Raw genomic sequence first — 21611 nt, forward strand, 5'->3', positions numbered from 1 at the left:
CATCAAACCCCTTGACTGACTTTGTTCACATCTTAAAGACTGAATGATGCAGAAATCTAGAAATTGTTGGAATTCCACTTTAGGGCTTTTTTGTGCAACACACTTAAAGCTACACTATGAAAGATCTGAAGACCTCTCTGGTGGAAATGTGGAAATGCACACAATGTGCAGAAGAACATTGTGTAATGTGGGTTGTGCTTTGGACCCCTTCCCCAAGCAGTTCAATCCAAATGATTGCAAGCGAGTAAGAGAACACAGTCAGAGCTTGGTCAAGGACGTGTCTTCTGAAGATAAGAGTGAATTATCTATTATTGTCATCATATTTTCATTAATATAACTTTGACTTTGAGATCCATACACTAAGTTGGACCTTCTTTTTGAGCCAGTGGCTTTAGTACGTAAAGCAGCACACACACTGTGTTTTAGCCTGTTTTTTTTTTCTCCTGACTCAGAAATGCTACTTATTTCAATCTTAACAAAAAATCTTAAAGGTAAACTTAAGGGAAAACTCATCTTAAGATGTTTAATGGAACCAGGCACAGTCTACACCAAAGCTCTCACCTGGCTCACGTGTGGAGGGTGTCTATGGGCTGGCGCATTGCCGTGTCTGTTTGGGTTGCCATGCGTGTGCGGGTTCCCTGTGTGTCTCTGTGGACTGGTATGCATGGCGTGTCTGTGCATATTCTGAGGTCTTTGACCATGAGGCCTCATCACGTGAGCGGGCTGTAGCGTCCTCGGTTGCCGCAGAGGATCTTGCGGTAATGTCCGAAACTCCGCCGGCCGCAAAACTGGAGGGGGAGTTGGTGGCCTCTGGCCTGTCTGCTTTGTCTCTGCTGTAGGACGAGGTTGGGATTGACTGGGCTGGACAGGTCTTGACCCAGGTCCAGGGTGTTGCAAAGCAGCTTGGGTCTGCTGGTTTCGGTTGGTGAATGGTTTGGGAGTGTGATTGGTGTGCAGCTGCAGGGCAGCTTGGGTGAGAGGGACAGAGTTTGGAGGGTTGGCATTTTGTGGCGGTTTAGCAGTCTGTACTTGGGTTGTCTGATTTTGAGGGACGCTTGCTCTCTGGGATGCCCCTGCATTTTGTGTGCCGTGTGCCTGGACAAAAGGATTCTGGGGTACAGCAGCCTGATTTTCATGAGCAGCATGTAGATAAGCACCAGCATTGCGCTGTACATCTTGCCTCTGCACATTCGGGTCCATTTGAGAGGGACTTGCTATACTGTCACCTGCATCCCTCTGAACGTTTCTCCTCGGTGTCCTGGAAACAGTCCGAATCTGGGCATCTACAGGTGACCTCGGTCTGGGAACCTGAGATGACCGTCCCCTCTGTGGATCTGACCGTGCTGGTCTACCTTGCAGTGCTGTAGTTTGAGACTCTGAACTGTCTGAACTGTCCACTTGAGGATTGGGGTATGCTGGTGTACCCCGAAGGCGATCCCATGGCATTTGATGGAGATGTGTGCTAGTACTTGACATGGGGTCAGGAGATCTGGAGCGTGCATCGTTCGAGCGCCTGTGACGGAGCTCTGAGGAAGGATCTGTAGCTCTAATGTTAAGACTAGTCAAGGTTTGGTTGGTGGGGTGTGAGTAGCCAGTCTGAACAAGGCCACTGGGCACTTGGTTTTGAGTTCTTAAAGTGCTATTCAAGGCAGCTTGGTCTGTGTTACGCATGTTTTCCACTACATGAGCTCTGGAGCGTGGCACAACAACATTTGAGAGATTTTGCTGGCTAGCATTAGCAAGATGCTGCGGTAATGTATTGTTTTGCTGTTCATTATACTGTGTGTCATTCTGGTTTGGCTGGCCTGGAAATGGTTGAGGAGCATTGAGACTGACTTGCACCATGTGGGGTTGTGTGGTGGTGTTCCGTGGCTCCATATGTGGCAGTGGATTGAGATTTATTAGTACAGTTTGAGTACCTGGCTCGCCATTGCCTGTTTGTATGAGAACATTTGGGTTCTGTTGGCCTGACTGTGGGAACAAGCTGGAGTTATGCAGGCCATTGTGTGGATATGAATTGCTATTTTGATGGCCATTGTACGGGTGGGCACTGGAGTTGCGGATGCCATTGTTTGGTAATGTGTCAGTGTTAAGATTAGTGCTGTTGAGTCTGTTTTGTGTCAGTGTTTCGTTGTTTTCTTGGCCAGTGTGCCAGAAACTGGCCACTGTTTCTTGATTTTTTGGGAGATTGAGCCTGTTCAGATTGTGCAGCGGTGGATCAGGTTGGTCACCATTACCAATCACCGCAGAAGTATCAAGGCCATTCTGTGGAACTGGAAGAACCTTAGAAAGAGGATATAAAATCACATCAGTGCCTTCTCTTAAACGGAATACACTGCAACAAATCATCATATATTGGCCAGTGTAATAATCTTAACTCCAGTCAATATATGTAATATTTCACAAATTGAGACTGCTGAATAATTTCACTAGATAGAATCACTTAAAACTAATCTCAAAATATTCTTAAAACAATCATTAAATGAGAAATAGTAAATATATTGACAAGATGTTTTCACTTGCCAAGATATAATTTTTGCAGTGTAACCACTGCAAACAGGTATACAAGAGGATGTTTTACTTACTGGTGGTCTGTTATTCAGGTCTGTCTTCTGCTGTCCAGTGACATTTCTGAGTCTCTGATCAACTGCAATAGGAATTAGTGAATATGATACATAAAGTCACACTAAAACTGCTTAAAATGCTCATAGCGTAGAAAAGATAAGCTTTACCATTCCGTTGGCGTATCAGCAGCACAATGGCAACAATAATTAAGACGAGAGCAACAAAGCAAGCCACAACAATTCCTGCAACTGCGCCCACGCTGAGACACGTTCCTGAGGAGAGACAGGTGCATGAACGGTGTGGGTGTGTGGTTGCATATGTGGAAAAGGAATGGTGCAATGATAAAGGTTAATAATAATAACAAGTAGTGGAGCTCTGATATGAAGTAATGTAGAGAAGCAAATGATAGAATTCTAACACTGCATAACAGAGTGAGTAATATATGAAAGACCATGGAAAAAGAAGCGAAAATCATTACAGTCGTATTCCTTCCAGTGTGGTAGCATCTGTATTTGTCAATCTATGTTTGTCAGAAACAGAAAGAAAATAGCTCTCCAGGCAAGAAAACTGATGCTAGTCAAGCACTCACGCATCTGTCGTAGAGAAACAGGGCTTGCAGATAACTCACCCACAACGCTGAAGCTGATCTGCTGCTGTGAGGTGCCCAGTGTGATGCTGTTTTGTGCTGTACAGATGTACTGCCCACTCTGATTGGTGGAGAAAACCTGCAGATTTAGTGTGCCGCCATCCGTTTGGCTCGTCGTCAGCAGGTTACCGTTATATCGCCATGACAACAGAGCAGGTGGCAGAGAGACAGACGTGCAGGTGAGTTTGGCCGTCTGACCCACTGTGGCATCTCCCCCACCTACACATTCTGAAGACGTTTTAGTCAACTGAGGGGTGTCTGGACCATCTGGTGGAGATACAGAAGTATGTTATTGATGTTATCATACGTGAGTTGTGCTATATGCTGTCGTTTACTGTGCCATAAAGCATGGCTCTTCAGTTCCAGTCCAGGAGGGCCAGTATTGTTTAGTATTTCCCTGCACAAACGCACCTACTAAACCTGCCAATTAACTAGGGCTGGGATGATAAGCAAGTTTGAAAAATCTTTAAATTGGTATAAAATGATAAATAAATACCAATATTTAAATTTGTTAAAACTACAGATATATTAAAATTACATATTCAGTTTATCTACGAGATTCCATTTCTGTCCAAGGGCGGGCAAAGCCTTAAGGCCTCTCGACCTTAAGTCCGAGTTTTAAAAAAGTTTTAAAAATTTAAATATTGAAGACCTTTACAAACAATTTATTGGGCTGACAAGAAAATGAATTCCAGCATGTGTATAGCTGATATCTTGCACGCCAAATACAATTTTTCAGATGGAAAAAAAAATATTCTCCCTTTGTTTGATTGTTGCAAATTTTCACCAGTGACATTAACTCTCTGACAATTCACTGATGTCTCTGCCGTTGACATGGCAGCAACCAAGCTGGAACTTTCTGACAAATGTCATAAGAATTAGTTTGAAGAGAATTAGTTTGCTCTTTGCATCTTCTGATTTTTGGTTAACACGGTGTATGGTTTAGGGCTAATGTGTTACTGCGTTGTGGTCAAGTTTAATGAAGTCTTGTGGGCCTAAAACACTGCTTCCCAGTTTCTCCAATTTCATTGTGAATGCTGGTGTTCCTATTAAATCAGTTCAAGTCAATAAAAACCTTAATTTTTTTAACTCTTTACCTATATCTGAGCCTCATACTATGTCCCTAAGACTGCATTTGATCATTTACGCAATATTGCATGCCTCCGCCCTCTGCTCAACAACGCTGATGCAAAAATGCTTCATTTTTTTCCCCACACTGATTATTTCGACTCCCTTTTAATGCTCTTCCTGTGAATTTGCTCAACCAGCTTCAGTCTATTAAAGACTCAGTAGCCAAAGATCTCACTTTTTCCAAGCTTTCTGCACACATCACACCTATCCTTCATCAGCTTCACTGGTTCCCAGTAGGTTCCCGCATCAAGTATAAAGTTCTCCTGCTAACTTTCAAAGCCCTTCGTGGTCTCGCTTCTACATACCTTAGTGAGCCCCTTCATCCTTACTGTCCCTCTCGCTGTCTCAGATCTTCTGACACTGGACCTCTAGCAGTCCAACGCACAAGACTCTCATCAGTTGGCGGCATTTCTTTTAGTGCTGCTACTCCTAAACTTTGGAACTCTCCCACAGTCTCTTCGTGACTGCTCTACCCTCTTTTGCTTTAAAGCTCAACTTAAAGTCTTCCTCTTTACTGCACACTGTTCTTCTTACTTCAGGTCTCAGAAGGTTTTTTCATTGCTATTTTGCTTCTCAATTTAAAGCTAAAAAAAGGCAATGTAATCCTTGGGTTTGTTCTTTATAAGTATTATTATTATTGTTATTATTATTATTATCTCCAAAAGCATCTCAAATGGGGCTAAAACTGGCCTACAGACATCTATGCTAAATGCACAGCGCCTCATAAAGCTCTTCACGCTACTTTCACTCTCAAACATGAAGAGTAGCCTACCCATATCACTGTTTGCCCATTTTGTGAGCAGTAATTAATGTTACTGATTAACTGGATAATCGTTAAGTATCAAATACATAAATGCTTTGGGATAAAAATTTATTTAATTTCCGATCGACAACTGATATTTGAATAGGTGGTTTTCTACTTTCTGGAGTCGACTCCAACTCCCTTTAATTTTGACCGGTAGCACCAGATCCAATGGGAAAGGCAGAGATTAAACCACCCTAAATGTACCTCACAGCAGTACCGCAACTAAGCTATTTAGCCACGTCACAGTGCTAAGCTAGGCAACAACTGAGTCTTTTTATTAATGTTATTTTGCTTCTGTTAAATGCAGCTTTGAGCTATAACAAATGTGTTATGCCTGAGGTTAGCCTATGTGGTTAGTCCAATGACAAAAACAGCATTAAAGTTTTGAGCTACCAGTGTTATCTTGTTTAAACTATGCCTATTGACTTCATGCTAGCCCCAGTCAGGCTATATATGTTTGTTAACTTCTGGTATATATGTGGTAAATGTAAGTAAGTAAACTGCATATTTCATTACTGTCTAATCTGTTACATTAGGCTGTGTTTTTCATTCAATAAAGCCTAAAGCCATGTATATACAAAATAGAGTGCAATACAAATTCACATCCTTAGTGAGGAGCAAAATTAAGGAAATGTTTTTGCACTTGAAGACATTTCGGCCATTTGTTTGGTTCTCCTCGTTGTGTGAAGAGCACAGCAAAATTCCAATATACATCTAGTGTGTATAGTTCTGATGCATAAACATGCATATTTTACACTTTCGTGTTGTTTATTTGCATTGTGGTTGTTCTTTTAGTTTGTTTTTGTTTGCTCAATTGGCTAAAAAAGTCTGTCACTGTTAGAACTCAATGGATCCAGTTCTTCCATGTTCCATTATTAGTGTTTGCCTAATAACAAAGGCATATTGGACTTAATGTGAAGGTTTCTGTGCGTTAGAAATGTTATTCACCGTTTTATCTGTAAAAATCGACTCTAAGAACTCCAACGATGCACCCATCCCAAGATTTAACTGGATTTGATTCATGATACAGGGTACACAATACAGCATTTTCACAGTATTTTGAATGAAATTCAAATGAAGGAAAATTATGACTATAATCATGTTGTTACACTTCATACTTACTAAACCTGGGAGGCAGGGGGAGTGCTAGAATGAGGTAATAACTGGGACTGACCTGCTCATTTACAAACTTTGGTGTTCAATCAATGCAACCTCATTAGATGGCATATTTAATAGAATGTCTGTTCTCCACGATGCATAGTCATAGTTTTGCACCCTTAATCGACTTGGTGTGATAATTAAGTAAAATCAGGAGTGGAGTGGAGTGGGATCACAGAGCATCGTACTAATGAATACAAAAAGGAGAGGAAAAGAAAACAATAAATTCTACTTGCTGTTTTTGGTAGTTATCAATAAATCGACAGATGGTCCCAGCTCTACAATTAAAAGATGAATCAAACCAGGCGTGTGTGAGCAAGGAAATCAGCAAACTGTGCTGGACCGGAATTGAAGAACAAAAGTCATGAAGTTACTTTTCATCTTAAAGTTCACCTCAAACAGATATAAATCTTTCTGTCTCTATTTTGCTAATGACCTGCCAAAACACTGCCTGTAGATTTGTTGATTTGTTGGATAGAATGAGCCAAGCTTTTGCAGTAATTACATGTTTTCAGCACCAATACTGGTAATAACAAATGAAATCTACAGCATATCTACACCAAAAGCGAAGATGAACTCACAGTACACAGTGAGGCTTGCCGTTGCTGTTTGGGCGCTGATGAGGTTGCTCACAGTGCAGCCATATTGACCAGCATCACTCCGCTTGGCTGGGCTGATGATCAGAGAACCAGCATTGATGGTGATGTGAGTGTCCGCCGTGAGGCTAGAGCCACCTTTCCCCCATGCTACACTGGTCTCAGTGCCTTTAGTCCAGCTGCAGAGCAGAGACACATTTCCACCCTCTATAGACATAGAGGGCACGAACAGACTCACCTGACCCACAGCATCTAAAGTGTTATTACACAGAATCAAAGGGATATTAGTGATTCAGATATGTGACCAATGCTACCAATGCTACCTTACTGTCAGATTAGAAAGAAAGGTGTGAATGCTCCATTCTAGAAAAAACTTACAGATTCAGAATTGTTCACAGTGGTGGTGATAGGAACCAGATATCTGAACCATTTAATGCCTCTAAAAGCTCCCTCACAGAAAGTTACTACAAAGAAATGGTTATAAATATGTTATCTAATGCCTGAAACATGTTACGTTTAAGAAGCTTGTGGCCTAAAATGTATTTTTAGATGTGAAGCACCTCATGGACCTGGCTTGTAACTCACTCATGTTTACCAAGATTGTCCACAAGGGGGAGCTACTGACAGTATCAAGCAACTAGAGTGAACACAACCTTGAGCATTGTGAACACACTGGCAGTGCATGTTTTCTAGGACTTTTGTGGTACTACATGCTGGTGCTTTGCATCAATGACTCTTTGTATTGTTGTTTAAAAAGCCATTCATGGTGGAGAGGTATATTCAGGGCATTAAGAGACAAAATAGTCCCAAAAAAAGTTTTTTTACTACTATTTTACCATATCATCAGCATCAAACATAAAGCTCAGAAGACACGTGTAAGTTCACTGTTGGTTTTAGATAGCAAAGAAAATAGCTATATTTGTGTTGTGGGCATTGTGACCCCTGGTTCCTATCACCATCACTGTAAAGAAATCCAGCTTTCTCTAGAACAGATAATTTCACATCAAACCACTCTGACTTGAATTATGCAGAAATTTTGAAACATTTGAAACAATATATACCGATCAGGCATAACATTATGACCATTATGACCTTGTTTCTACGCTCATTGTCCATTTTATCAGCTCCACGTACTATTATAGGTGCACTTTGTAGTTCTACAATTATAGACTGTAGTCGATCTGTTTCTCTGCATACTTTGTTAGCCCCCTTTTACCCTGTTCTTCAGTGATCAGGACCCCCATGGACCCTCACAGAGCAGGTACTGTTTGGGTGGTGGATCATTCTCAGCACTGCAGTAACACTGATGTGGTGGTGGTGTGTTAGTGTGTGTTGTGCTGGTGTGAGTGGATCAGACACAGCAGTGCTGCTGGAGTTTTTAAACACTGTCCACTCACTGTCCACTCTATTAGACACTTCTACCTAGTCAGTCCACTTTGTAGATGTAAAGTCAGAGACGATAGCTCATCTGCTGCTGCACAGTTTGTGTTGGTCATCCTCTAGTCATTCATCAGTGGTCATAGGACGCTGTCAACCCCCGCCTGCCAGTGGATCACCAACATCCTCACTGGCAGAGAGCAGCAGGTGAGGTTGGGAAAGTTCACCTCAAACACCCAGATCATCAGTACAGGCGCTCCACAGGGTTGTGTACTCTCACCATTGCTCTTCTCACTGTACACTAACAGCTGTAGCTCCACAGACCCCTCCGTCAAAATCTTGAAGTATGCAGATGACACTACAGTCACTGGTCTCATTCAAGACGGTGACGAGTTTGCTTACAGACAGGTGGTTGATCAGGTGGTCCTTTGAAGCAGCCACAACAGCCTGGTGCTGAATACAACAAAAACAGTGGAGATGACAGTGGACTTCAGGAGGGGCCCTCCAACTCTGCCAGCACTCACCATCCTGGACAGAACTGTGGTGGCAGTAGAGTCCTGTTCCTGGGCACAACAATCACCAGGGACCTGAAGTGGGACAGCAACATCAGCTCCATCATCAAAAGAGCCCAGCAGAGGATGTACTTCCTGCATCAGCTGAGGAAGTTCAACCTGCCCCAGGAGCTGATGGTGCGGTTCTACACAGCCATCATAGAGTCCGTCATCACCATGTCTATCACAGTGTGGGGTAGCTCAGCCACCAAGCATGACCTCCACAGACTGCAGCGCACCATCAGGTCTGCAAAGAGGACAACTGGGGTTAAGTTGCCCACACTGCTGGAACTGCATGCCTCCAAAACCAGGAAGCGTGCAGAGAAGATCTCCAGAGACCCCTCACACCCTGGGCACCACCTGTTCCAGCTCCTTCCCTCAGGCCGGCGCTTCAGCCAGACGAGGATCAGGACATCCAGGCTACAGTGGAGCTTCTTCCCACAAGCTATTACTCTCTTAAACAGTTAATTATTACACATAAACAATATTCCAGCTTCAAAACTGCACTTCTAAATATACTGGTATATAGTATCACACTCAACTGCATCCTCTGAAACTACCGTCTCAAACCAGTGTTTATTCTAGCATCTTACTTACCTGCCATATTACCCCACCTTTCTGACTGTTCCTCACTGATCCCTTTCCCTGCCACTATACACCCTCTAACTGCTGCTGCACTCAGCACTTGCACTTTAGACGTATACTTTGCACAATGTAAAGGTTACAGGTATGACTGTGTGTGTGTGTATGAGTGAGTGATGGTAGGAATGCATGTTTTATTATTTTTTTATTTTTTGTATTTTATCTTACTGTATTTTATTTTATTTTATTCACTACATGTAAATGTTTGTCTGATACTGTGCACTGTGAGCTCCTGTAACCAAAACCAAATTCCTTGTATGTGTAAGCATACCTGGCCAATAAAGCTTGATTCTGATTCTGCCCACAGGACGCTGTTGGCTGGATATTTTTGGTTGGTGGACTATTCTCAGTCCAGCAGTGACACTGAGGTGTTTAAAAACTCCAGCAGCACTGCTGTGTCTGATCCACTCAGACCAGCGCAACACACACTAACACACCACCACCATGTCAGCGTTACTGCAGTGCTGAGAATGATCCACCACCCAAATAGCACCTGCTCTGTGAGGGTCCATGGGGGTCCTGATCACTGAAGAACAGGGTAAAAGGGGGCTAACAAAGTATGCAAAGAAACAGATGGACTACAGTCTGTAACTGTAGAACTACAAAGTGCACCTATATAGTAAGTGCAGCTGATAAAACGGACAATGAGCGCAGAAACAAGGAGGCGGTCATAATGTTATGCCTGATCGGTGTATACACACACAAGCATTTTATATGTGTGTATATATACATATATGTACTTAACATGCTCATGTTGTGCTATGTTACTGATTAGGTCATTCCTGAACATTAATCTACATTATTGTTTCCAAAGTATTACAACTGAGCTGACAAAAGACATTATTAACCATACAACTATAAATAATAACTATGTGATTAGTCACCTTGTTCATGTGAAAATCTAAGCGCCTCTCTGAAGTAAATATCTGCTCCATTTGCTCATTTGCACTATACTGTGATTGGCTACAGAGACTTGTGCTTTGTCTTGAAATGTTTAACACAGGTGTGTCTCACCATCCTTTTAAAACCCAAAAATAGATTTACACTTGCAAATATACATGGAATGTGCTAACAGACTGAACAGCACAGCTTATTGTTTTCACCTCTGAACACGTCAGACAGTTTCCAGAACGACTGGGCAAGTAGTCTATCAGTGCTGAACACAAACACATGACTCACCAAACACTCTCAAGGCTACAGAGAGGGAGTTGGTGGTGAATCCAGTGGTAGCAGTTGGTACTACAGTGACCGTGTAGTTTCCAGCGTCACTGAGTAGGGTGGAGCTGATGGTGAGCTGAGTGGCCGTGATGGTCACTCTGCCCTGGTACTGAGGCACTGAGTTAAGCACGGCCTGGCCTCCGACCCACTGGCCGAGGGTGCTCCCTCCTGGAGCAATCCATGCGATGGAAAAGGTGCTGGTGATGGTTTGCAGCGTAAAAACAGCATTAGTTCCTGAAGCCACCAGCACAGGAGACGTCTGAAACTGGATGGGCACCAGGCTTTGAGACACAGTCGTCCAGGGCAGCACTGATGAAAAGAAGTTAAAATTAGGAAAGATAACCTAATAATGGTTGCTGTTTGAGACATTGTTTTACTACAGTTTTGAGAAGGTTTTGGTCTAAAACATTTTTAACATACATACAGGCAATTTTTTTTGTAATTTTTACTATTATTATTCAAAATTATTTTACCATTATCAACATTACATTACTCATTTCATAACTTCTAAAAACTCTGAAGACGTGTGTCTCACTGGTGGTTTTGGCTATGTTTGTGTTGTAGTCACGATGACCCCTGGTTCCTATCACCACCACTGTAGTCTCTACAATCAACTATTTCACACTAAACCACTCTGAATGATTCTTTTTACATTCATACATTTTTTTTCCAAAAAATCAGAGGGATTCTTCTTCTAGCTGATCAATTACAGCTTAAATCTATAAAACTGTGTAACTTTTATTTTGCTTTAAGCGTGAATTAATTAATGAAAACACTGTAAAATGTGGTGCACATATTTATGCAGCATACAGGGTTGTACGGGAATTTTAAAAACTGCGTCATTCAGATTAAAGAATGTAGTTTTACTGGTTGCACCCATTTCTATTCAACTCTTTTGACCCTTCAAAGGTAGTTTCGATTAGGAGGAGCATCTCTAACTCACATCCACTTGCGTAAATATTGCATACTGCACTGCCACCCAGGCATATTGCATACCTACTAACATGTTATCATTTACAGTGTTTAGTCACTTGTGGACATGACATGCACCACTGCATTGTCACCAGCGTAATATTTATACAATTTTACATATTTTTGTACTGCACATTATGTTATAATATTATAATAATATAATATTATATTTATGGTTGTTTTAGTATATTTTATTATATATATTTACTTTTTTCTATTTATGCATCTGTATAATCTATCTATCCACCTATCTATTTATCCATCCAACCATCCATCCATCCACCCATCTATCCATCCATCCATCTATCTATCCATCTATTTGTCTATCTGTCCATCTATCCATCTCTCCATCCATCTACCTATCTATCTATCTATTTGTCAATCTATCTATCTATCCATCTATTTATCCGTCTATCTATCTATCTGTCTGTCTGTCCATCTATCTATCCATCCATCTATTTGTCCGTCTATCTATCTATCCAGTTTCTAAGCACAGTTCATGTTCCTTCATTGCAGAGCTGTTGTTTTTGTTAATGTGACAAGTGGTTTCACATTTAAGCGTTAAATGCCTTAATTTAATGCCTCTAAAATCTCCCTGACAAAGTTATTACATGAATTTGTCATTATTACACTGCCTGATGTCTGACACATTGTTTTACGATAGTATTGTGTTAAAGCATTTTAAACCATTTATTTTATCCATTGATGACAGAGGGATACACACAGGGCATTGTAAGGCAAAACAATCCCCAAAGAAAACTGTTGTTTTTCAGATTTATGCCTAGTTCACCATCATCAACATTACACATAAAGACTCAGAAGACATGTGAAGGTTCACTGATGGTTTTTGACGGTAAATAAAATGTCTTTGTCTTTGTTCCTAATCTTAATCTTTCATTTTTTAGAGACTGTTTTGATTTCTTTTAAGCAAAATAAAAAAAGTATAATTTTTAAAAAGAAATGCTGTTCCATGTTTTCATGTCACTACCGAAACAGCAGAAGTTTTAGTCTGTAGGTGGAGCCCCACTCTAGCCACGCCCCTGCATTTCAGAGAAGGAAGTGAGACTGCATCTCTGTCCCTCATGACTACATGATGAGCAGTTACATCCCATTGTTTTGAAGTACGTGTCCTAAAGTCTGAAAATCAGCGTGGAACATCAAGAATTGTCACCACAGATTTTCTCCATTTAAGTATAGTCTTTATGTTTTAATGAAAAATATGACTATGTGTACAAACGTTCAAAGTTGTGTCTGCTAGTCATGTACTGGCTAGCCTTTTTGAGTTCGGCCCAAATTAAGCTAAAATTGTCCCTACTGACACAGTCACTACTGAAACATTTGGCAAAGACACGTATAAGTTCACTGTTGGTTTTGGATAGTAGATAAAATGTCTATATTTGTGTTGTGGACATGATGACTCCTGGTTCCTATCACCACTGTAAAGAAATCTCAGTCTCTATGATGAACCATTTCACACCAAACCACTCTGAATGACTCTGTTTACATCTTAAGGACTGAATTATTCAGGAATTTTGAAAAAATGGTGGAATTCCCCTTTAAAGGCGTCAGAATATAACCGTTGCACCATTTAAGGTGGAACGGAAAATTCCAAGCTAAAGAACATAAGGGTGAACAGAGAAATACACACCTGCCAACGTTATGACAAAACATGGGTGTAGCAGTATGTTCATCTCAGTCTGGACGAGCTGGAGGAGAAAAAAACTTAAAGATTAGCTTGTTGTGAGGAGCTACATTCAGACTCCACGGGTGGCTCCTAGTGTGTAACGAAACTGAAGTTAGCTTGTTGTTTGAATTTTCCCGTTCCACCTCAAATAGTGCAGCAGTTACGTTCTGGCACCTGATGCGCCAGAATGTAACTGCTGCATATTTAAGGTGGAACGGGAAAATTCGAACGAGAAGCCGGCGAATAAGAAACCAGCTCCAGCTTCCTTCGCTTGTAAACATTACCAGAGCTGCGAATGTATCATTTACCGCGCTATAAATAAAACTGAGATCATTTTAACGTAACTTTTTTCGAGTAAAATGTAATAAAATGCACTCACTGTACACTTTTCTGTTAGCAGTCATATCCAGCTGAAGGTCTACAGTGCTGTAGACAAGCATGATGTTTTCCTGACTGACTTTCTCTTCTCTTCCTGATTTTCCAGTTTCGCCTGACAGGCACACCTGTTTTAAACAGGTTAGCTGTGAGGCTAACTGTGTCGGTAGAGCTTCAAAACATTTTGGTGTATATTTCAAATGGAATGATAAAAATGTTGCTCATTAACAAAAAAGCTCCTTACTAAGCTACTCACACTAAAGAGCTCCCCTATAGTTCAAAATAGCATAAACATAACCTTAAAGGGCCCATATCCTATTTTCTTCTTGCATTTCATTTTGTCCCCTTAAGTTCACCTGTGATATTTGTGTTTTTTATGCACCAAAAACATTGTAAAATGCCCCCAGAGATTTCCATTTTCTGATAAGGAGATTTAGGCGCTTAAATTGTCCTACATGTAGATTTATGTATGTAGATAGTTTATGTAGAGCACTACCTAAAAATATGCAGTACGATAGACAACAAGATAGCACAATTCGTCAGAACACTGGTTTATGAGGAGCCTGGCCTCTTCCTGTTTCCCTTGTTATATCAAAAACAGGACTGCAAAACAGCAGAGGGTACCCGCAAGCGAATCCTTAATGAATGGGAACGAATGGAGCTAGATGGCTTAAGTTAAAATAGTTTCTAATCACTTGTCCAGAACTTTCCTTTAATTAAAAAAATAGAAAAAATATATTTCACTTAAAAAGCAAGGAAAACGTACCTGTATATTTCCTTTTTTCTACAGCAAACAGGTTTTGGGCAGTACAACGCTAGCATTACTGCTACACTAGCACTACTCTATTTGCATCTGTACATAGCATATAAGACAGATTTGTTGTATTTACATGATAGCAGTTACTAAGTGGTATGAGGTAGTCTAAAAGCACAATGAGTATAGACATAACTAGGAGTTGCAGCAATATTGCAGTGTATGGTGCGCAGTGAGAGTGTCATTACAGTAGCAGTTATGATGTATTGCACAGTGTGTATTAACAGAAGAGGTGATATAGTGATGTGGTTCAGCACAGTTCAGACAGCAGGAGATCAGTACCGTCTCTGCAGTAAGGAGGCTCATTGTAGAGCCTTTAGCAGTGCGTAAGAAAGATCTCACATGACGCTCTTTAACACAGCGCAGCTGTAACAGTCGGCCACTGAATGTGCTTCTCTGTTTATCCAGGGTAGTATGCAGGGGGTGTGAGGTGTTGTCCAAGATTGCTAACAGCTTGTTGAGCATCCTTTGTTCTGCCACAACCTCCTAAGAGTCCAGCTTGACTCATACAACGGAGCCAGCCTTTCTAATATGTTTGTTTAATGTAGACCCCAGTGATTACCCAAGTGCATGTAAACATGTTGATCGGATTTTCTGACAAAATCTGATTTTCTGCAGTTATCAGATTAAGAGCATGTAAACGCACTCTAAAAATCTAACATTATAATATGGTTTTGAATTTACTTCATATTTTCTCCCTGTTGACTGTTGTTACAGTGTCTCCCCCATCCAACCCAAACATTACAACTACATTATATTAGATATATTATTATATATTGATTTCATGTTCTGTATTGATATTAGATTTAATAATATATACAATATATAGATAGTTTATATGATAGATGTAATATTATATATTATATAGGGTTCAAAGCTTCCCAAAACATAAATTATTATACAATATTATACAATATTTACTTTATTAAACAATATTTTCTGTGTGTGTGTTACAGTCAAAAGCAAGTTTAAACACCCCCCAGTCAAATGACGTTTAGTTGATATGTGCGAACAGAGAACACACTTGTCTGTCTGTTGGCTGAGTTTAACATATTGGAACCAAATAAATCACACAGTATAAAATGTGCCATAATGTTTGCACAGGCCATATTTTTTGTTTCTGCAAATACACAGCAATTGTATCGTAAAATGCACAGAAGTGTGTTCTCTGTAGAGGACGTGTTAACTTACTTTCACTTTGAAAATCAACATGTCATTTAAATATGACTATGTGTGTTTTATTAATAAGACAGATATGCATAGACACTGAAGACCAGGGCAGTGTCTGAACATTAGGTGAGCATAAGTGACATCCTACTTGGGGTTATTATAATTATATACTATTATTATTATTGTGGTTATTATAATTATATTATTTTATAACTATATTATTTTATGATTATATTCTTTTGTATGCAAGAAAATAATTAATACTTAATTAATTTAGATACAGACACAGTGGTAGAAAATCTCTGGATTCACTGCAGTCTTTGACCAAGAGATGTTTTCTCACACTTGCTGTCTGCCATGTTTGGTCTAATCCCTTCAGTAACCCTGCTGAAGGAATGACCTGCTGTATTATATGCTTTATGTAATATTATATTAAGTATGCCCTGTGATTGACTGGTGACCTGTCCGGGGTGTTTTCTGCCTTCCACCCAATGACTGCTGGGATAAGCTCCAGCTCCCCCGCGACCCAGAAGGATAAGCGGCTTAGAAAGTGTATGTGTGTGTGTGTGTGTATGCATAGTCAGTATTATTTCCTAGGATATGAATGTGATCTGTATATATTTGTTGTACTCAATGACATTGTGAACATCTACAACCCCATGTCCAAAAAAGTTGGGACGCTATGCAAAATGTAAATAAAAACAAAATGCAACGATGTTCAAATAATTTAAACCCTATATTTCATTGAAAATAGTACAAAGACAACAAATCAAATGTTGAAAGTGAGAATTTTTAGTTATTTGAAAAAATATATGCCCTTTTGTGGGCTTTTGAAACCGCTGTCTGTGAAAACAGTTTGTCGCTGCATCGACAAATGCAAGTTAAATCTCTAAAACGCAAAGAAGAAACCACATATAAACAGGATCCAGAAATGCTGCCACCTTCTCTGAGCTTGAGCACATTTAAAATTGACTGAGGGGAAGTGGAAAAGTGTCCTGTGGTCCAACGAATCAACATTTAAAAAAATTTTTGGAAATCATGGACACTGTGTCTTCCGGGCTAAAGGCCACTCAGTTTGTTATCAGTGCACAGTTCAGGGGTGCACATGGCATGGGTGACATGCACATCTGTGAAGGCACCATTAAGGCTAAACAATATATACATGTTTTAGCAACATATGCCATCATCCAAATGATGTCTTTTTCAGGGAAGGCCTTGTTTATTTCAGCAAGGCAATGTCAAACCAGTGTCCAAGAAGCAAGGCTCAGACAGGGCCGAGACTGGATTAGGATTATATCTCAATATAATGAAAGAGACAAAAGGATTGAGATTTATGAGCAGTTCCATTTACAGGATAGACATTATAATAACAATAATGATAAAAATAATGTAAAAAATTAACAACTAAAATTAATCATTAGTAATAACAAAAATAGTATTGACCTAGCACACCATCTTAAATCAACTCAATTAATTCAACTTCATTTTTGGAAGCAAATAAAAGTGAAGTAAAGATATTTCTCTGTCTCTGTCTAATTTCTCTGATCTTAAAATCAGGCTTTAAAAAACACTGTTTATTAATTTGATACTGAATGAGGATTCACTTTGCCCCTTTGGAACTGAGTTACAGGGGGTAGTAGTTGAAATCGTCCCCTATGAAATGGGACCCTCAAATAAAGAAGAGCATTACTTCATTAACAGGCTACTAGCGCTGCTCTGTAGGCGACCCTGCCAGTTTGCAATGATAGCGAAAGAGGGTAAAGTTCAGCAACCTCACTGCTGGGCTTTAGTTACATTTAGGGCATCATATGCCTTCAAAGAGGGGGGATGCGACAGCTATTTATTATCACTCACCCCTAATTCTTCGGTGATATGAAGCTGAAGTCAGTTTAAATTTTTCCGTTCCACCTTAAATAATGCAGCAGTTCCGATGCCTGCGGCGCCAGAATGTAACTGCTTCACCATTTAAGGTGGAACAGGAAAGGTGGCTTTAAAGAAGGCATGGAGGAACTAGAAGGTGGATTTCCTCTGATTGTTTTGGGAGTAATTTGAAATTAGGCCTGCACCACGGGTGAGATCTGTCCTGGATTTTTCTTTTTTGTTTGCTGCAATGCATTGCTAAGGACTTGTGGGATTTGGGATTTTCTAGGGTTTTGGGTTTGGACTTTGTGGACTTTGAGACTTTGATGGACACTAGTTATATATTGTGTATGTGTGCATGTGTTTGTCCCAGTATTATAAATCTCTAATATTTTGATTAAATATAATCTCAAAAGGATTGTTTTTGTCTCTCTCCTGTTTGGACTTTATTGCAAACTCTTCAACTCTTATACTTGAAGTGTATTTTCCTCAAACAACTTTAGTAACTATTTTCTTGGTTGAGATTGACAAAGGGATTGTTACAAACTATTGAGACATCAACAAACTATTAGTGATTTTTATGCTTGTTATGAAGAAAAGGACCATAATGTATTGAAACGACATTAAACTAAGATAATACAGTGGTTATCATAATTTTTAATGGATAAAATACTCACATTTGTGGTTTTCTTTGGTCATCTGCACAGCCATCTTGCCAGTTTTTCTTTTTTTTTCTCACAACACTCTGTTTGGAGTGTGCCTCTGAAAAACCTCAGTTTGCAGGGCCATATAGCCCTAACACTTTGCCCTACGGCACTATCTCAACAAAAATTGGGACAAAGTGAGCATGCAAAACAGAGGGCTGAGGGCTAAGTGGTAGGGGGGAAGGGTGGAATGGGTTTGGGCCTAAGAACCACTTGCTCCTCCTTAGTATAGGCCTGAGGACGACTAGAGGGTGCTTTAGGCCCATTTGTGGTCGGCGGCCCAGTAGTTGAGAAACCCTGATCTTTGTTTTAAAAACTGCCACTGTAAATGCTTTTTGATCCTGGTTTAGTTTTTTTAGAAACTTCACACCGCATTATGCCAGTGTGACCTACTCATCATTGTTAAGACCTACTGGAACTCAGGAAGCTCCAACTTTTTTTTAACCAGAAAAGAAACAATAGACTGGTGTAAGCGGGAAATGACTGCACACGTTTGACAAGAGACTTAATATACAAACCTCACTACATGTGAAATGCTGTTAAAAAAAGAAAGCAGTGAATAGCAAAATAGTAAGTATACTTAAAGTAAAATTGTTTTGTTTTATGAACCTCATTGTTGTATGTAAACATACTTTCATTCCAAATTTGGGACCTGCAACACATTCCAGAAAAGCTGGGACAGGAGAATATTTACCACTCTGTTCCATCACCTTTTTTTCAAGGCACTTCATAATCTTTTGGAGAATCAAGACACAAACTGTCCCAGTTTTTGCCATTCTTTTATTATAAGTGCCTGTAATAGCACAACCGGATGGGCCCCTAGGGCTGTATTTTTCATAATGCGCCACATATTTACTGTTGGCAGCAGGCCAGTCTAGCACCTGCTACACCTGCCCTCTCTGATTACTCAGTCATGCTGTTGTTACATGTTTGTGCTAAAATGAGCATGATCATCCTTGAAAAACAAACCATCCATAAGGCAGCATGTGTTCCTCCAAAATGTGCAGGGGTGTATTAAGTGATTCTGTCAATCTAGGCAAAAGGCAGGAAATGGGGCCCCAAGGACGGACATCTTTAAAATTTGAAACCAGTGATTGAACCGACTACACTGCATAAAACGATATCCTGGCATTTAAAATCGTTTAAAGTGCTCACTCACTCACTCACTCACTCACTCACTCACAGCCACTAACTCACTCACTCACTCACAGCCACTAACTCACTCACTCACTCACAGCCACTCATTCACTCACTCACTCACTCACTGCCACTAACCCGCCTAAGTTGCAGGGGACCAAGAGATGTTTTCTCACACTTGCTGTCTGCCATGTTTGGTCTAATCCCTTCAGTAACCCTGCTGAAGGAATGACCTGCTGTATTATATGCTTTATGTAATATTATATTAAGTATGCCCTGTGACTGACTGGTGACCTGTCCAGGGTGTTTTCTGCCTTCCACCCAATGACTGCTAGGATAAGCTCCAGCTCCCCCGCGACCCAGAAGGATAAGCGGCTTAGAAAGTGTGTGTGTGTGTGTGTGTGTGTGTGTGTTTGTGTGCATGCATAGTCAGTATTATTTCTTAGGATATGAATGTGATCTGTATATATTTGTTGTACTCAATGACATTGTGAACATCTACAACCCCATGTCCAAAAAAGTTGGGACGCTATGCAAAATGTAAATAAAAACAAAATGCAACGATGTTCAAATAATTTAAACCCTATATTTCATTGAAAATAGTACAAAGACAACAAATCAAATGTTGAAAGTGAGAATTTTTAGTTATTTGAAAAAATATATGCCCTTTTGTGGGCTTTTGAAACCGCTGTCTGTGAAAACAGTTTGTCGCTGCCACCTTCTCTGGGCATGAGCACATTTAAAATTGACTGAGGGGAAGTGGAAAAGTGTCCTGTGGTCCAACGAATCAACATTTAAAAAAATTTTTGGAAATCATGGACACTGTGTCCTCCGGGCTAAAGGCCACTCAGTTTGTTATCAGTGCACAGTTCAGGGGTGCACATGGCATGGGTGACGTGCACATCTGTAAAGGCACCATTAATGCTAAACAATATATACATGTTTTAGCAACATATGCCATCATCCAAATGATGTCTTTTTCAGGGAAGGCCTTGTTTATTTCAGCAAGGCAATGTCAAACCAGTGTCCAAGAAGCAAGGCTCAGCCAGGGCCGAGACTGGATTAGGATTATATCTCAATATAATGAAAGAGACAAAAGGATTGAGATTTATGAGCAGTTCCATTTACAGGATAGACATTATAATAACAATAATGATAAAAATAATGTAAAAAATTAACAACTAAAATTAATCATTAGTAATAACAAAAATAGTATTGACCTAGCACACCATCTTAAATCAACTCAATTAATTCAACTTCATTTTTGGAAGCAAATAAAAGTGAAGTAAAGATATTTCTCTGTCTCTGTCTAATTTCTCTGATCTTAAAATCAGGCTTTAAAAAACACTGTTTATTAATTTGATACTGAATGAGGATTCACTTTGCCCCTTTGGAACTGAGTTACAGGGGGTAGTAGTTGAAATCGTCCCCTATGAAATGGGACCCTCAAATAAAGAAGAGCATTACTTCATTAACAGGCTACTAGCGCTGCTCTGTAGGCGACCCTGCCAGTTTGCAATGATAGCGAAAGAGGGTAAAGTTCAGCAACCTCACTGCTGGGCTTTAGTTACATTTAGGGCATCATATGCCTTCAAAGAGAGGGGATGCGACAGCTATTTATTATCACTCACCCCTAATTCTTCGGTGATATGAAGCTGAAGTCAGTTTAATTTTTTCCGTTCCACCTTAAATAATGCAGCAGTTCCGATGCCTGCGGCGCCAGAATGTAACTGCTTCACCATTTAAGGTGGAACAGGAAAGGGATACCCAGAAGGATAAGTGGCTTTAAAGAAGGCATGGAGGAACGAGAAGGTGGATTTCCTCTGATTGTTTTGGGAGTAATTTGAAATTAGGCCTGCACCACGGGTGAGATCTGTCCTGGATTTTTCTTTTTTGTTTGCTGCAATGCATTGCTAAGGACTTGTGGGATTTGGGATTTTCTAGGGTTTTGGGTTTGGACTTTGTGGACTTTGAGACTTTGATGGACACTAGTTATATATGTGTATGTGTGCATGTGTTTGTCCCAGTATTATAAATATTTTGATTAAATATAATCTCAAAAGGATTGTTTTTGTCTCTCTCCTGTTTGGACTTCATTGCAAACTCTTCAACTCTTATACTTGAAGTGTATTTTCCTCAAACAACTTTAGTAACTATTTTCTTGGTTGAGATTGACAAGGGGATTGCAAACTATTGAGACAACAAA

The 21611-nt window shown here is 40.1% G+C and overlaps 1 protein-coding gene across 2 annotated transcripts in view; it reads right to left on the reverse strand.

Annotated features, from left to right (window-relative positions):
• Positions 1-14024, reverse strand: part of si:dkeyp-97a10.3 (transcription factor mef2A) — a 17935-nt gene extending 3911 nt beyond the window's left edge. Inside the window, exons 1-8 of one of the 2 annotated variants that reach the window (XM_036558315.1) lie at positions 13725-14024; positions 13310-13367; positions 10651-10998; positions 6887-7153; positions 3194-3478; positions 2733-2837; positions 2586-2647; positions 562-2283 (exon numbers count right to left, since the gene is read on the reverse strand). In XM_036558315.1, coding sequence (XP_036414208.1) covers positions 562-2283; positions 2586-2647; positions 2733-2837; positions 3194-3478; positions 6887-7153; positions 10651-10998; positions 13310-13352 — 2832 coding nt within the window. In that variant the 5' untranslated portion in view covers positions 13353-13367; positions 13725-14024. The remainder of the gene's footprint in view (positions 1-561; positions 2284-2585; positions 2648-2732; positions 2838-3193; positions 3479-6886; positions 7154-10650; positions 10999-13309; positions 13368-13724) is intronic. The other variant, XM_036558316.1, reaches the window with a different exon arrangement.
• Between the last annotated feature and the right edge of the window lie 7587 nt (positions 14025-21611).

This window comes from Colossoma macropomum, unplaced genomic scaffold (assembly GCF_904425465.1).
Source record: "Colossoma macropomum unplaced genomic scaffold, Colossoma_macropomum, whole genome shotgun sequence".
Taxonomy (NCBI): Eukaryota; Metazoa; Chordata; class Actinopteri; order Characiformes; family Serrasalmidae; genus Colossoma; species Colossoma macropomum.